The sequence below is a fragment of the Haliotis rufescens genome, unplaced genomic scaffold (genome assembly GCF_023055435.1).
Source record: "Haliotis rufescens isolate VD_foot unplaced genomic scaffold, xgHalRufe1.0.p SCAF_2, whole genome shotgun sequence".
Classification (NCBI taxonomy): domain Eukaryota; kingdom Metazoa; phylum Mollusca; class Gastropoda; order Lepetellida; family Haliotidae; genus Haliotis; species Haliotis rufescens.
Window position 1 is genome coordinate 26,950,738 of NW_025963890.1, and position 17,152 is coordinate 26,967,889.

At 37.4% G+C, this 17,152-nt stretch overlaps 1 protein-coding gene across 1 annotated transcript in view; it reads left to right on the forward strand.

Moving 5' to 3' along the window:
- The window catches only part of LOC124120811 (tyrosine-protein kinase SYK-like), a 220,906-nt gene that overhangs the window by 76,369 nt on the left and 127,385 nt on the right, over positions 1-17,152 (forward strand). Inside the window, exon 8 of the mRNA XM_046483671.2 lies at positions 16,649-16,775. Within this exon, the coding sequence (XP_046339627.1) occupies positions 16,649-16,775 (127 nt within the window). The remainder of the gene's footprint in view (positions 1-16,648; positions 16,776-17,152) is intronic.

Here is a 17,152-nt window from a genome sequence, read left to right on the forward strand (position 1 = left end):
GTTTGTAATGCGGTTCGATGTGTTAGGTAGTGTGTGCAGTAGATGAGTGCGTGTTCTGGGGTTTCTAGTTGTTTGCAGTGTGGGCAGTTACCTGTAGTATGTTTTTTTATTTTTTTTAGGTGGTTATTTAGGTTGGTGTGTCCTGTTTGGAGTTTAGTGATTACTCTGTCGATTTTTTTTGATGGATGGTGAATTTTTGGTTTGGTTAGTGGTTTGCTGAGTACTTTTTTGATTTGGCTATTTGAGTTTAGATATAGGTTATGCCATTTTTTGGTGATTTTTTGCTTATTTACACTTTTAATTTCTGATTTTGAGATGGGTAAGTTTAAGCTTATTTCTGGGATTTTGAGGGATAGTTTAGCTGCCTTATCGGCGTTTTCATTACCGTATATTCCTACGTGGGCGGGTATCCACAAGAAAGTTATTTGTTTGCCTGCGTTAGTTAGGTCGTTGGAGCTTTTAAGTATTTGATTTATTAATTTAGGTCGGTTTTTGGTATTTTTGTTTTGGAGGGCTTGCAGTCCACTTAGGGAGTCGGTAAGTATTAGGATATTTTTGTGTTTTTTGGATTCTTGATTATGTAGGGCTGAGGCCATGCCCATTAGTTCTGCCGTGAATATTGATTGGTTGTTTGGGAGTCGGAAGGATCGTGTGGTTTTAGTTGGTTGTGTGGTATGGACTCCGAAACCTGTGTGTTTTGAGGTCGGATCTGAGGACAAGTTATTTAGAGCACATATCAATTTATTGTACTTGAAGTTCTCAGAGCGAATGTGCTCTGCAATTTCATTGGTCATAACTTGATGCTATCTTTAGCATGGGCACCACATCAATGACTATTTGACACATGAAGGAAACAATGAATTGAATGTAGAACCACATACACACAAAATGACATAAAGAAAGACAGTGTCTGGTCCAGTTGTGTATGTGTCAGTATGACATAGTTATTGAGGGATAAACTTTCTAATGTACTGTGGAAGCTGGCTCATTTACAGCTATGTATTGTTTCTAATACATTCTGCATCATTAAGGATTGAATCCATGCTAGCACAATAACAATAATGCCGATGCTAGAACAACAACAATAATATCAATGCTAGAACAACAACAATAATGTCAATGCTGTTACAGCAACAATAATGTCAATGCTAGAACAACAACAACAACAACAACAATAATGTCAATCTGACACTGTTACATCCCTTCTTAAGCTGTTTACTTCCTGCTCATGATATGGCTGTGGATTCCATCAACATCATCTAAAGACAAAACTTGTTAAGACTAATATCAATATTTATAAAGTGAATTTAAAAAAAATGTATGTACATGTAATTTATTTCAGTTTATAATGCTATAGACTGACAAAGCCACAAAGCTATGTACAAAAAAGGTCCAGACATTTCCTCACATGGACAGTTCCCAACACCCCTCTTTTTGTTTTTGTGTGAATTAATAAGAGGAAGTTTAGTGAGGATATCTTTACAGAAGTAAGGATCAGATTTATGGATGAACAACCCTTTATTACAATTAAGAGCGACGTCACTTGCTTTATAATGGTGTTAGAACCTACACCTTGCTTACACCTTACTTAATTGTAATAAAGAAGTTGTTCATCCATAAAGCTTATCCTTACTTAGTACTCAAACTTCTAAGAGCCTATCAAAGAAATCTTTTCAGAAGGTGATTTTCTAACATTTATCACTAGTTATAAGAGGATATGTTGCAGGATCTGTGATCTCAATAATCACCAGGTGTGACCATGTAGACAGGATCTCATTGGGGTTTGTGATTTTGACAATTGCCCAGTTAACATGCTGATTATTGATGCTAAGCAAAACCAAAGCAAACAGTTTATTACTGGAGAGATTTGGTAGTGAATATTTATTAGCATCTTTTTCATCCCAATATCTTCTCTTACCTTCCACTGTAAAAGTATTGAAAAAGAAATGGTATATTGGATTATTTGTCGAAGAAGATCTGTTTCTAGTTGGTGACACTTTAATGAACTTGACAAGTGATGGGGAATTTTAATATTCATATTTTATAGTTTGTTAAATTGTAAATAAAAACTGTGAAATAAATTATATCACTTTTGGAATCAATGTAGGAAAATGTCCCACACTCGGTAAAAAATGCTTCAATCTTTTGAAGACTAAATGAATACGAAATAATTTATTTTTAAAAAATAAGACAAATTAAAAACTATAAACGGCCATAATCTGTGTATGGTCATAGCCGACGAAGCATAAAGCATCAGGTGAGAAACAATGCAATCTTTGGGAAATGAAAGGAGCAAGAAATGTTTTTTTTTAGAACAAAACAAACATTAAACGACCATTATCTGTGTTTAATTTCAGAAATCTTTCAAATTTGGAATTTATTGAATTTGACAGAATTGTTTTAGCATGAACAAAATGCCATAAGTATGAATGGTCACCTTCTAAAGCCTCACAGTTTTTAGATGGCAGAAGTATATGACAAATCATTGCAAATATAGAGCAAACAATTTCATGACATCTATGCATATGAAGAAATTGTGGATGTGATCCAGCGGAAATTGCTGACTGACCACTCCCTCTCATATAGACTACCTGAAAAAAGAGTATACTTAGTATATGTTAATAAATTTGGCAGCATGCCTTTCAACTCAACTCCTCTTCACTGCCAACATATTTAATAGTTGTGAGGAAAACCCTATCCCTCGCCAGAGATGCCACTGCGCATGCGCAAGGCGGGAATCACCTCACTTCTTTCCTGTGTGTCCAGATGACAACAAGGAAAATATTTTGTTGCATACATCTGTACACTTGATTGCTGTTCCACACTTACAAGCCACACTAGACCATCTCAAGCTTCACTAAAGACAAGCAGTGAGCGGCTCTACAAGCAGAGAACAGGGTTATAAGAAGGCTGAAGGCTCTCGTAAGTAATTAGAGAATGGGTTGTGGGATGAGGACTTCGTCCCCAAAACAGACGCCCGTCTGTTCAGGTTGTTGGCAACATCAGATCCCTGGTGACCCTCACCCTAGATGCCTGTCATGCAAGAAAAGCAATTGCATGCAAAAATCAAGGTGCAATTATTGTGAACCTTTGTCTAAGGAGAAGTTTGAAAAACTTTCTAAGGCATGGCTCAATGACCCTGATTATAAGAAGAACACTTGAGCGTCAGCAAAATATTCATCTGCTTCATGTAAGAAAGTGATTAAGTCCGTTGTGACACCTAAAGATAATCACGTGGGTAACAAGCGAGTGTCACACTGGGACGCCATTCCCTCCCTACCATGCACATCATAGGGTAGATCGTGAATCACGAACATCGCATCGCAGTATGCACAGAAATACACACCAGTCACCTTCTAGCCACTATGATAGACGAACTGACAAAGCTCGTGCAAATCAGGATAGAGTTCCTAGGCGTGCGCATTCCCATACTGTCACACAGTCCAGTTATACGGGCGGGGAAAGCGAAGTGGATGTTACGTCACAGTCATACAGTTACAGAACACGTGATTCCCGCCCCGCTAGCCTTAGATCAGATGACCGGGATGACTCTACCCCCAGGCATATGTCCTACCCCCAGCGCAGCCTGAGCAGGGAGTGTGGTTCTATCACTAACACTGGTTCTTCATGCAATGGGGACTCTACTACGGAGAATAGTTACAAACCAAATAATTATTCCATTAAAGATATCATTGCAGAACTTTATAATCTAAACAAAGACAAAACGGCTGCCAAACCCTTGTTAGAACATGCTGGGTATGAAGAACCTGTCAGCAAGACTGAAGAATTACCCTCCCCCGTCCGTCATATATTGATGACGTCATCAAGAAAATCGAAGCATCATTGAACGCTTCATCGGCGCATAATATCAAACTTGGTATGCTGGCTATTAATAAAAGTGCTTACAGGACACACGATACCCCCTTCGCTCAACAGCCTAGTATTGATGAAGATTTCTATGATCTGGTTATGAAACCTAAGACCAGGATGCACGTTGACATGGCCAAAATCAGGGATTTTGACAACATCAATAAACAGATGATTAATATCAGTTCATATATTAACTGGGTTGCAGCTGGAATTCGCCACGTCATTCCCCCGAACAATCGAAGCAAAGGTCTTCCCTTAGACACCCTCACGGAGTTGACACTACAGCAGACCGGGTTTATTCACAGCTCACTGGACCATATGCTGAAGATGCAGGAAGATCTTCAATCAGCACAAGTTTGGATGTCAGCACAGTTCCTGCTCATGCAAAGAAATCATCTACTACAGCAAGCTCATTATATGATCCCAGAGCCACGAAGAAGATCCATGCTTACACAGCCTATTACAGCTCCACAGATATTCAACTGATATATTCAGACTGAAGTCAGTGTAGGAAGCCATTGCATCATCAACTAGTCAGAAGTTTCAAGAATCCACGATCTCATTGGCATCCAAAATCCTGCAGAGCTTCTGCATCAACAACAGAATCCTAGATCTCGTCATGTGAATTCTGGTCATACCTTACGAGCCTCTATATGGAAGGACAGATCGTCTCACTACAAGTATAGGAACTCCAAAGATGATCATCCCACTTCACAGAGAGCAAGAGGCAGAGGCAGAGGAAGTCTCTGAGGGGGATACTGCCGGATATGACTCAACCTGAGATCTACAGATTCCTTCAGATCCCTTCAGATCCTACCGAATTTGCCTGTCCAGTGGACAACGATTTAGAACTTCAGAAGATCAACGCTACAACCACATTGAATCTCGTCGAACTAGCCTGTCTCACAGACATCGACCTAAGACTACCCAAGTTCAGCACTCCCCCTATTCCGGGACCAGTCGGAGATCGTCTTATGCAGTACTCAGACAACTGGAAAGCCATCACAGACGACTCATGGCAGCTCAAAGTAGTAAGAAGAGGCTACAAACTTCACTTCTTAAAACGCCCAAGACGAGTCATCCATCCTACCGGACCCCGATTCCATCTATCAGGACGAAAGTTAATTGCAGCAGAAGTGGCCATACGAAAGCAGTAGTATAGGTAATGGGGGTTCTGGACCACTTCAACTGGAGCCAGATTTATATTATATACCTATACTGCTACTACAGGGGGAATTTTTTATGCAAAAATGATTATGCTATTCAACGATCGTCATGAGATATTATTATATATTTATGTAAGCATTCTTCTAAATGTTGGTTTTGACACGGAATAATTGTTGTCTCCCCTGTTCTATGAATTTTATGGCTATTCCTGCCAGTCTTGAGACTCTGGCGGCTATTTGCATGCCAAGTACGATAGGCGCGGCAATTATAGTTAATAATAAACCAACACCGGCTACACCGAGTCCCATGTTAGCCGTCACAAGCGCGGTGTCAACTCCGTCGAGAGCATTCACGGCTCTGCGATACTTTTTATACAATCCAAGTCTTAACTCCCTCTCCTTCTCTATTCGATGTTTTATGTCGCTTATTTGATGTAATCGAAATCCATCAACTTCATCGAGCGCTGGATATAAATCCATATTATTATTATTATATCATATAATAGTCTTTAATTGGTCTTGCTTAAATGTTTTGAGAGTATACATCAACCTTATCAAATGTATATTATACGGCATGAATATCTTAGTAAGAGAAATTCTGTCACTTTTAATAATTTGGACCCCCTCATGGGTTGCAACGGGTGATGCTCCAATATGAATAATACTGCAACGTTGACGTTGGTGTTTCTTTAGCCATTTAATCGATAGACCTGGTAATATTTCCAAGGCATCTTCCGGTGCATCTCCGAACAAGACTTCAATAATAAGCGTAGAAAGATTAGGTATTGCACTCAAGTTCTGTTTAATATCATTGAATTCAGTAACCAAATTTAAACTAACATTTTTAATGTCGGACGGACGACTATATAACATATGACCTGGGTTTTCTGATAGGGGAGAGACTAACACACTTTTTCATTTTGACGGGATATAAGCCACGAGTACGACCCCACTATTTATTATCTTAGTTAAATTATGTGCCTTACCCATCATCACATACGGTGGGGTAATGACGATTTTCAATAGCCACTCGATGTTTGCTTTGATCATAGTCCATTTATTATCATCGTTGTGAGTAAGATTATACGAAGTGTTTTTATGGAGTCTACTAACGTTGACATCGCTTAAATCTCCTAGATTACCTGTGAATGTAACTTCTTTCCGCGTGTATACATTATCTTGTAAGTGTAAAGCGTATAATTTACAATCGGTACCGGGTTTTCGAATCCTTCTGTGTCTCCGAGATCGGAAAGCACAATTGTATTACATTGTTTAAGGTTATGCGTTCCAGGGCCTGATGAATCAACCATTATTTATAATATAGATTGTTACACTCAAGTATCCTATATTTACAGGTTGGTGTTTTACATCTAATACAGAAATTTTGAGGTCTGAAATAATACCACGCTTTAATTTTTTATATTGTAATGATGAGAAAGATTCCATTCTACCGCTATTGTATTTTTCATCTTTCACTGGAATAGCTCTGAGTAGAGTTGAAGGACTTTCTAGTTGAATATTATCCGTCGTGCTTATTTGATCAAGATGGATGCACAACTCTTTATCGGCAACTTGTTATTCCCGGGAGTGTGACATACATATTAAATATACAATGATACTATATCATAACTTAAATATGAAATCAACTTACATTACTAATCAGTCGATTTTAGTAAGTGCCTCTGGTGCTAATTTTTTTGTTGAATTCCCTGATATCTTTGAAAAATCCAGGTTCACGGCAACTTGCAATAAAATGGTGTATGATTGGTTCCACAATCCAAAGCAATTTTGGCAGAACCAGATAAAGGTATCGTAATAATCATAACCGATTCTATATTCCACTAGACTTTGAATTACTAGATTCCCACATGCCCTTCTATCAAGCATCCCTAGGCGATAGGTTAGAATACGAACCCACTTTTAATGACTACGGTAGAGTAATCAGAGCTGCTGAAGATGCTAGCTATTCCATTGAAAATATCTCGCTGGAGTTTGATGTGATAACAGATCCCGAATTAGCCAGACAAATTCGTAACCAGTATACCGGAAGTTTAGCCATTTGTACGATCGCGTGCTTCGACACTGAAAGATCACAAGGAGCAAAAAAGATATGACGTGGAATATCAATCTGAACGTCCCCACGAGATCGTTGAAGGATATTTTAATGTTGTTCGAGAAACCTCCGATGCATTTAAAAGAAATACCGAGAAGTTCTACAATCCCAAGATTACAGAAGTAGAACTTACTATTGAGGGCGTTCCTAATCAACTATATAGTCAAGGAATGCTAGCGTATCAACAGTGGGATGAGATTAAAAAACCTTCTATAAAACGAAGCCCAGAAGTTAACGCGGTCGTGAAAGATCTGTCTCTCAGGGATGTATCGATGGGTGAATACCTCACCACGAAGTACGCGCTATGGCTCGACATGCGAACCACGGATGATGACCAACTACACGGCAGTGGGAGGAGAATAGAAAATGCTAGCGAGGGTGTCACTATACAGAAAACGAAGCTCCAGGAATCGGCTGGTAAATTAAACATATATTTGTACGTGATTATGGATGCGCAACTCAGTATACAGAATGGAAGATTCGTATTAATAATCTTTTACCTAAAGAACCGCACTGCGCTATCATCTGCGGGCAAACGGGTTGTGGAAAAACAGCTTTTATTCTAGATATTTTAGAAAGTCATTATCGGGACGTTTTCAATCATATTATTATTCTGTGCCCGACTATAAGCGTTAATAAAACATACCTATCGAGAGATTGGGTAATGAATGACGATGGGGTACACAGAGTTGATCCAGGCGATGGTTTATAAAACTGTATACGAGTATGTCACGAACAATACAAAGGAGAATCAACCCTTTTCATAATAGATGACTGAAGATGATGTTATTTATACCAAGTCAGAACGAGATAAAGTCAGAAAACTGTTAGCTTCAACGAACCACTGTAAACTCGTATTAAAAACTGATCAACCAGCTGCTTATGCAATTATAGCAAAAAAAGCAAAAATATGACAAAATTATAGCAAATATAGCAAAAATAAGGCAAAAATAGCAAAAATACGATAAATTGAACATTAGCAGTTATTATGACATAATGTGGCTTGAAATCCTCATTCTTTCGCAACAGTTTATTATTACGAGCTGTATTGGATATGTCATATTTTATTATGTTAGACTTAAATATCTCCTTAGGTATTACATTATGGAATGCGACGAACTCATGGAACAAATGCTCAAAGATGAGCCAGATAAATCTTTAGATAAACATAGAGAAAGACTCGCCGCTTTGGCAGCCGGTGGAAAATGTTCCGAATATTTTGGGGAAAAATATACCATTGAAAAAATTGATAACATGACCGATGAAGAAATTAAAAAACTGTACGCACGTTACGAGTCTATACTAGGAGCCACCATGACTAAAACAATAGGTTTGGCTATGTTACAACTATACACAGTCGTAGCTAGTACGTTTCTTCCTATCCCGGCAGAACATTGCCCGTGTTTATGCGAATCTCTCGAGGAAAGACCCATTCATCGAACACGCTATAAGCTCAGTAACACTGGACAAAATATCATCCATTCAAAAAAATCCAAAACTTGGAAATACCACCATTCCAATTGGAAATATGACAATTCCAATATTTGGAAAGGTCATATTTCCAAGCTAGGATTTGTTTGGAAATGTTTGGATACAACATGTCATAATCATATCTGTTAAAAGTTGTACAACTTTGACCTTATGTGAGATTAGTAATGACATGAAAGTAAATAATTAAGAGTATTTTGGCACTATGTACCACGAAAAGACCAAATCATGAGCAAATTTAACTAAAAGAAATTCTGTCATTTAAAGTGGCTACTCTTTATATTCAATTTCTTATCTTCCTTGTCTATAATCATATGACACTGACTTTGAACTTTGAACAATTAAACAAATATTTTGTTTTCCCATACCGACTTACAGTTGTCGTAGAACAAAGACCGTTTCGAGAATATAGAGGGCCTCATTATTATAATTTGAACTAATATACATATGTACATAATAGTACTAGGTATAAATGAATTTTGATAAGTGTTCGTACAAGAATATGAACTTTGAATTATCCATTAACACATAGGGCTGAAAGTTTTATAATTGTTCTGGAACTATCTGACGGTAATTCAAAACAGGGAACAAGATTTCGTCAAATGAATCATTGAGCCAGGAATGCAACGATTTAAATGCTGACAAAATGAATAAACATATCTGGAACAGAGTAGACTGTTCATGTGGACAATTATATGCTACGTCTATTGCCAATGAAGTTTATCACCCCATGTTATAGCATTTGTTTCATATAAAAGATAGAAACCAAAAAATGGGACAATTAGTTGTTATGAATTAGCTTTACCTCTGTGACATATCATACAACTAAATGTGAATATGTTTATCAAATAATCAATTACAGTCATTAACCTAGTGTCCTTATTTATACACAATTTAAATACGTATTGGGGTACAATATATAATACACATATACACGGAATGATTTCTTATTTTGTCAATTTAATCATAACCCAAATCATACAAATCAAAGTGTGAAAGTAGTGACTAACTTTATGATCAAGGGCATAAATACTCAATTGTATCTATTAATCCTAATAGTATAACAATAAACCCTGTGTATATACTGAGCATATTTAGATACATCCGGATCTACGACCGCAGCCATATAATCAATCAAGGAAAGTATATTAGATTGAATTACAAATGGGCTATCATTTAAACAAAATTTTCCGTTATCCACGTAAGCCTAAACCTGGGAGAAATAAAGTTCTGTTCTGTTCTGAAGACGCCGTCATGATTAGTTGGCGCCAGTCTAGACTGTCCAATCAACGTGAATATACAAACCGTGATGTTACTTGACCAGTTGATGACACCTGTCAAACTCAAAGTGCCCCTGGTCCTCCACCCACCATGTGTAATACTTTAGCATACTTGATTGTTTAATTTGCAGTTATATCACTGTTAGGCTGAGTGATGAGAGAATACATTTTGTTATTTTTGTTAACGATCGTTTCCATTTTCAACGTGGTAACCTTATAAGTGACTAACTTTTTTATCATGATGAAATGAAACATATTAAAATAATCAGAGGGACTGACGATCGCATTTTTCGCATAAATGTCATGCTCACATTAATTTCATGATTTACTGAAGATAGATTTGAACATTTCTGAGCAACGATCATGTGTGGGTAAGGGAAGTAATCTTGTCTCCGCTTGCAATTGGATTCAGTTCCGAGATCGCAGCTTGACTGTTCGGTACGGCCGTAAGGCGGCATCCATGTTGTTCACGCTCCGCTGATCACGGGGCCTCATTTGTCTGTATTCTGCTTATGAGCCGGGATGCGCATGAAACACGGGTGTCAAAACGAATATATTTACCAATTATACATACGGTCAATTAGCCAGTCCAAGAGACAATACCCTGGTTCTACCACCTTTAGGTGTAATTACGTCGCATGCCCCTGGTTCACGGTTCGTCTGATCTCCCGTCATAAAACCACTATGTTTATTTACCTGGAGCCTCTGACAGCGCCGACTTCCTGTGTACATGTACGTACATGGCAATATATGGTTTGACAGTTGTTTGACGGAATCAATCAATAATTATTGACACGGTGATGTAATTAAAATTTGTCACTATTCACAACTCCTATTTTTATTTTTTTATTGTTCAGCTGTATTTTCGACCAGTTTTATATGTATAAAAAATCTTCTCTTGTATTTATAAACCAAACCTAAAAACATTATATAAGAACAATTGTGTTTTTAAACCGTAAGTTTTCTATTAAAACAACCATGCAAGTAAGATTTCATGCCGTAATATTACTTTAGTCACTCCACAGATTACACATCTTATATGCTGCAAACGCAGCGAATGTAAATGCTACTACGTCACAGCTGCCTCGGTAATTAAGGGCTGGAATGTTTTTGTGAAGGCAGTTAGAGCAGACGAATTTCCCCCCTCGCTGTATAATGACGGTCGCTAACCATATATGTGTATTTTTACTGTTTTTGGCTTGATTTGATTGTCCTTCGGTGAAAACAAATGTTCAATTGTGAAAGCAAACCCTTTTCCCCTGAACGTTAAAACACAGCTGACTTTGTTTTTGTCTGAAATATCAATGTTTGGAGTCGTTTATATATTCGGAAATCCATATTATGGTTAATATTTATAATATAATATGGACAATGGTAAAATTCATTATCACAGTTTAAGTGCTATTCACAAATGTATGTAAATCTACTTCGTGATGAATGAAGCATGGCAATAAATGTATGCATCTGATTCTTCATTTGTTCTGTATTCTTTGACGAGAATGAGTTTCGTTAATGATGATCACTTTCACAGATTTTTTGATAAGAGGATAGGACTTTAACTTGAGAATAGTTATGAAAAATATATATATAAGTATAGGCGGTCTGTGCACATGTGGTGAAACTGATACCTCATTGATTTGCTAATCGGGACTTGGAAATCATAGTCTGTCATTAAATTGATTTTAAAATATATGGTTTTGACTGTAGTACGTCCTGACATCATAATATTATGTTGTAAACAACTTATCTTATCTTATGTTAAGTAAAACAATTATTGATAACTTCCTGAATTCCAATTGTTCAATGAACAGAATTATTCACAGTTCTGGCGTGAGACAACAATAAATTAGATGTTACCAAAGATTGTCCATTTTATGATCTTAGGCACATGTCGGCGCACTTACATGTGAGCCGTCTAGACAACTGTCTGTTTTGTAATTAAATGGCAGCTGCCATCCAGCTGAATACTTAATCTTGAGACCTATTAGTTGTCTCATAATTAACCAAAACATTAGCCCAAGAAACCAAACTCTAGCTCGCAAACACCCCTTACTCACCCCAATATCCTAAAGAATAACTAACTACCTCAATGAACACCAAACTCAAAATCTTAAACAAAACTGCAAAAAATCAAATATCTTCACCCCTAAACTCAAAATACCCAAAATAGACACAACGCTAGCTAGCCAAATAAATAAACAAACCGACCCAAACATAGCTAAAACAACCACACTTGCATACATACACGAAAATTGGCCAAATGGGTGTCACATATACACTGACGGATCTTCAGACCCGATCTCCAACCACACAGGCTTCGGAGTCCATACCACACAACCTAACAACCAATCAATATTCACGGCCGAACTTATGGGCATGGCCTCAGCCCTGCATAACCAACAATCTAAAAACAACAATAAAATCCTAATTCTCACCGACTCCCTTAGTGGACTACAAGCCCTCCAAAACAAAAATACCAAAAAACGACCTAAATTAATAAACCAAATACTTAAAAGCTCCAACGACCTAACAAAAGCAGGCAAACAAATAACCTTCTTGTAGATCCCCGCCCACGTAGGAATTTACGGCAACGAAAGCACCGATAAAGCAGCAAAATTATCTCTTAAAATACCAGAAATAAGCCTTAACCTACCCATCTCAAAATCAGAAATTAAAAGTGTAAACAAACAAATAATAAACAAAAAATGGCATAATCAATATCAAAACTCAAATAGACAAATCAAAAAAGTGCTCAGAAAACCACTAGCCAATCTAAAATCCTACACCCCTCTAAAAAAATTGACAGATTAATTACAAAACTCCAAACAGGACACACGAACCTAAATAACCACCTAAAAAAACTTAAAAGACACACCACAGGCAACTGCCCCCACTGCAAACAACCCGAAACCACAGAACACGCATTCATCCACTGCACCCACTACCAAACACACAGAACCACTCTACAAACCACCCTCAATCTAAATAAGGTTCCTACTCTAGATGAAATACTAAACCCTCAAAATAAACTAGAAAACTTCAAGGCCCTAGGCGTATTCCTAATCAAAACAGACCTAATTAAGCGCATCTAAAAACTAATTAATCTACCAATCCAAAATCCAATAAACATACAAACACCCACCTCACCCGGCTCCCTTAGTTCCCTCCTCCACCCACCTCGGCATTTATTCCAAATTTAAAAATCTCAAAAATTCAATATAAGCAGCCCCTAAAAGCCCCCTCTTGTGTTGCACACACCACTTTCACCCTCCTCGGAATACACTAAATGGTCTGGCCAGGCCCGTGTGCGAAATACGCTGCAGTCGGAAAGCGCACGTTAAATCTTCTATATCAGTCAGTAGTTGTCTCAGCACTACACAATCAGCAATCTAAAAAACAAAACAAAAATCCTCATCCTAACCGACTACCTCAGTGGACTACAAGCCCTCAAAAATAAAAACACTAAAAACCACCCCAAACTAATAAATCAAATACTCAATAGCTCAAACAACTTAACTAGGGCAGGTAAACAAATAGAGTTCATTTGGACCCCCGCCCACGTAGAAATCTTTGGAAATGAAAAGGCAGATAAAGCAGCAAAATTATCCCTTTAACTCCCAGAAATAAGCTTAAACTTACCCAGCTCAAAATCAGAAATCAAAAGTCTCACTAAACAAAAAATCAACAAAAAATGGCAAAATATATACCAAAACTTAAATAGCCAAATCAGGAAAGTACTAAAAAAAAATAAATAAACCAAAAATTCTACACCCATCCAAAACAATTGACAGAATAATTACTAAACTACAAACAGGCCGCACCAAACTAAATAATCACCGTAAAATAGCTAATCTACACACAACAGGAAACTGCCCACATTGCAAACAACAAGAAACACCAGAACACGTACTCATTCACTGCACACACTACCAAACACACCGAACAACACTACAGACCACCCTAAATCTTAAAACCGGACTTACACTAGAATCAATCCTAAATCCATAAAATAAATTAGAAAAATTCAAAGCCTTAGGTTTATACCTAATTAAAACAGGACTAATTAGTCGCATTTAAACCCCCAATAAAATAATAAAACCAAAACTACCTTATCTAACAACCACCCAACAGACACAGCTCCCTTAGTTCGTCCCCCACCGACTCTTGGCATTCTTTCCAAATCTCAAAATTTCAAAATTACTATATAAGCAACCCCTAAAGCCCCTAATTCATAGTACTTTTTATTGTTCAAATTACTGATAAAACATATTTTAACTTGTTCCTTCTAACCATATTTCCAAACCATTCCAAACCATTCCAAGTCATTCCAAACATTTCCAATGTTGGAAATATGTTTGGAAATGTTGCCATTCCAATTTTGGATTTTTTGGAAAGATCGATCTTTCCAAGCTTTGGAAAGTTTGGAATGAGCGATCTTTCCAAAGCATTCCAACGTTCATTCCAAATTGGAATGGACGCTATTTGGTCTTGTGTAAACTGTGTGTAGTGAATGTCAACATTGATTTGAAGGTCGATGAATATTGTAAACCTATGTGTAGTGACTGTGAACATGGATTTAGAGGTCAATGCATATTGTAAAACTGTGTAGTGAATGTCAACATATGGATTTGGAGGTCGATACATATTGTAAAACTTTGTAGTGAATGTGAATAGGTGGATTTGGAGGTCGATACATATTGTAAAACTGTGTAGTGAATTTGAATAGGTGGATTTAGAGGTTGATGCATACCGTATATCGCTGTGTATAAGGCGAGTTTTTCGTACCTAAAATGAGGGGGCTAAGAAGGGGGGTCGTCTTATACACGGAGTTGAAGATCTCACATTTTTTTCCACTGGCGATGTCAACCGGCGTCCGATAGCCAGCCCAGCATTTGACAATAAAACTTCGCATTTCGTCCTAAATAACTGTTCCAATAACTATTTCCATACATAAACATGATTTGTATCTCTTTTCCTTGAATAAAGTTTAATAATTTCTGCAAATAAAGTTGAAATGACCCTCTCCTCGATGCAGATTGTCAAACCAGCTGACACGGTAAAACAATCAACATCCGTGAGTAGAGAGCCGGAAGTACTGGTAATCATTTGCATATTGCACATGTGACCTAACATGTGATAACCGGTGAAGCTGAAATCAATTCCCGCTGTTTTTACAGTTGTATTAACAAGTGTTGGAGACGGTGTGTACAAGTGATTGTGGAATAAACACGCTGAATGTGAAGCAAACATAAGAATAGTTAGTTAATAGTTAATTGGCGATTAAATTACTCAACATTGTCTCTTATATGTTATTACTTCATAAATGAATTTTATTTTACGGGCACCAATTTGGTGTCGTACCGTGTAAACACAAAATGGCGACGTGTGACGGAGTTACACACGCGACCTATCATTGTAGAAAAAAAACAACGCAAGATAAACATATTTTTATTGCATATATAAGGTTTGTGTGTGCACTTGTGATGTGTGCGAAATACGCATCAGTCGGAAAGCGCACATTAAATCTCCAAAGTAACTAACTAACTAATTTGTGATGTCCGTGTGCGAAATACGCTACAGTCGGCAAGAGCACGTTAAATCTTCTACCGGTATATCAGTCAGACTTGTGATGTGTTTCATTCCAGGTCGCCTTATACACGGAGTATAGGATTTTGGGTTGATTTTTAAGGCGTGTACAGGGGGGGCGTCTTATACGTGGGGTCGCCTTATACACAGCGATATACGGTATTGTAAAACTGTGTGTAGTGAATGGCAACATATGGATTGGGAGGTCGATGCATATTGTAAAACTGTGTGTAGTGAATGTCAACATATGGATTTGGAGGTCGATACATATTGTAAAACTGTGTAGTGAATGTGAATAGGTGGATTTAGAGGTTGATGCATATTGTAAAACTGTGTGTAGTGATTGGCAACATATGGATTGGGAGGTCGATGCATATTGTAAAACTGTGTGTAGTGAATGTCAACATATGGATTTGGAGGTTTGCATATTGTAAAACTGTGTGTAGTGAATGTGAACATGGATTTAGGGGTTGATGCATATTGTAAAACTGTGTGTAGTGAATGGCAACATATGGATTGGGAGGTCGATGCATATTGTAAAACTTTGTGTAGTGAATGTCAACATATGGATTTGGAGGTTTGCATATTGTAAAACTGTGTGAAGTGAATGTGAACATGGATTTAGGGGTCAATGCATAGTGTAAAACTGTAGTGAATGTAAACATATGGATTTAGAGGTTGATGCATATTGTAAAACTGTGTGTAGTGAATGTCAACATGGATTTAGAGGTTGATGCATATTGTAAAACTGTGTCGTGAATGTCAACATGGATTTAGAGGTCGATGCATATTGTAAAACTGTGTGTAGTGAATGTCAACATATGGATTTGGAGGTCGATGCATGTTTAAATATCTGTTCCATTGGTATGTGAGGTGGTTTTAGCTAAGTTTGGCTCTGAGATTATGTGTTTGATGATATATTTTTAGAAATATTTGACACCTCTATGTAGTTATTTTAGAACAATCGAGCAGTTCCATTTTAACCCCTTTAGTGTTTAGAATAAGCCTGTTATGGAAAATATAAATAACATCAAATACTAACACAGCAGCACCATGTTAAATTGTTGCTAAAAAGTAGAAGCAAATAGTGAAAACAACATTAAATTGAATGTAATTTGGCATATATATTGTCTTGTGTCTGACAGAGTGAGTTGGATGACCCTCCTGATGTGCCAGCACCTAGTCCCCCCTACATGCACCGTCGGCCATCTGGATCCAGTCGGCGCCCTCTCCCACCAGTTCCAGCAAAGCTGCAAGGAGAGTGGGAGCAAGGTACTTTACTGTTACTGAATATGATTGAATGAATATAAAGGAAGATAATCATCTGTGAAAGAGTACATGTTTCCATGTATTAGGTTAACCCCCCTTCTCATGAATGGTAGTAATTGTCACTGAGATTGGTTTCAGATGTGATTTGAAATTTCCAAGTTCTGAATAACATGGACTACAAAATAAATCCAAGTGAGCCTATGTTGTGGCCTGATTATGTGCTGTCATCTTTAAACATTTGTTCCTTTGAAATTATTGTGCCATTGAAACTGGTTCATGATGAAGATTGATGACTTGTACATTTCTTCGTGAGAATCTCTGATTCTGTGTTCCATATGAACTGGTCACAGAATCCAGATCCCATGTTCAGTAGATTTGAA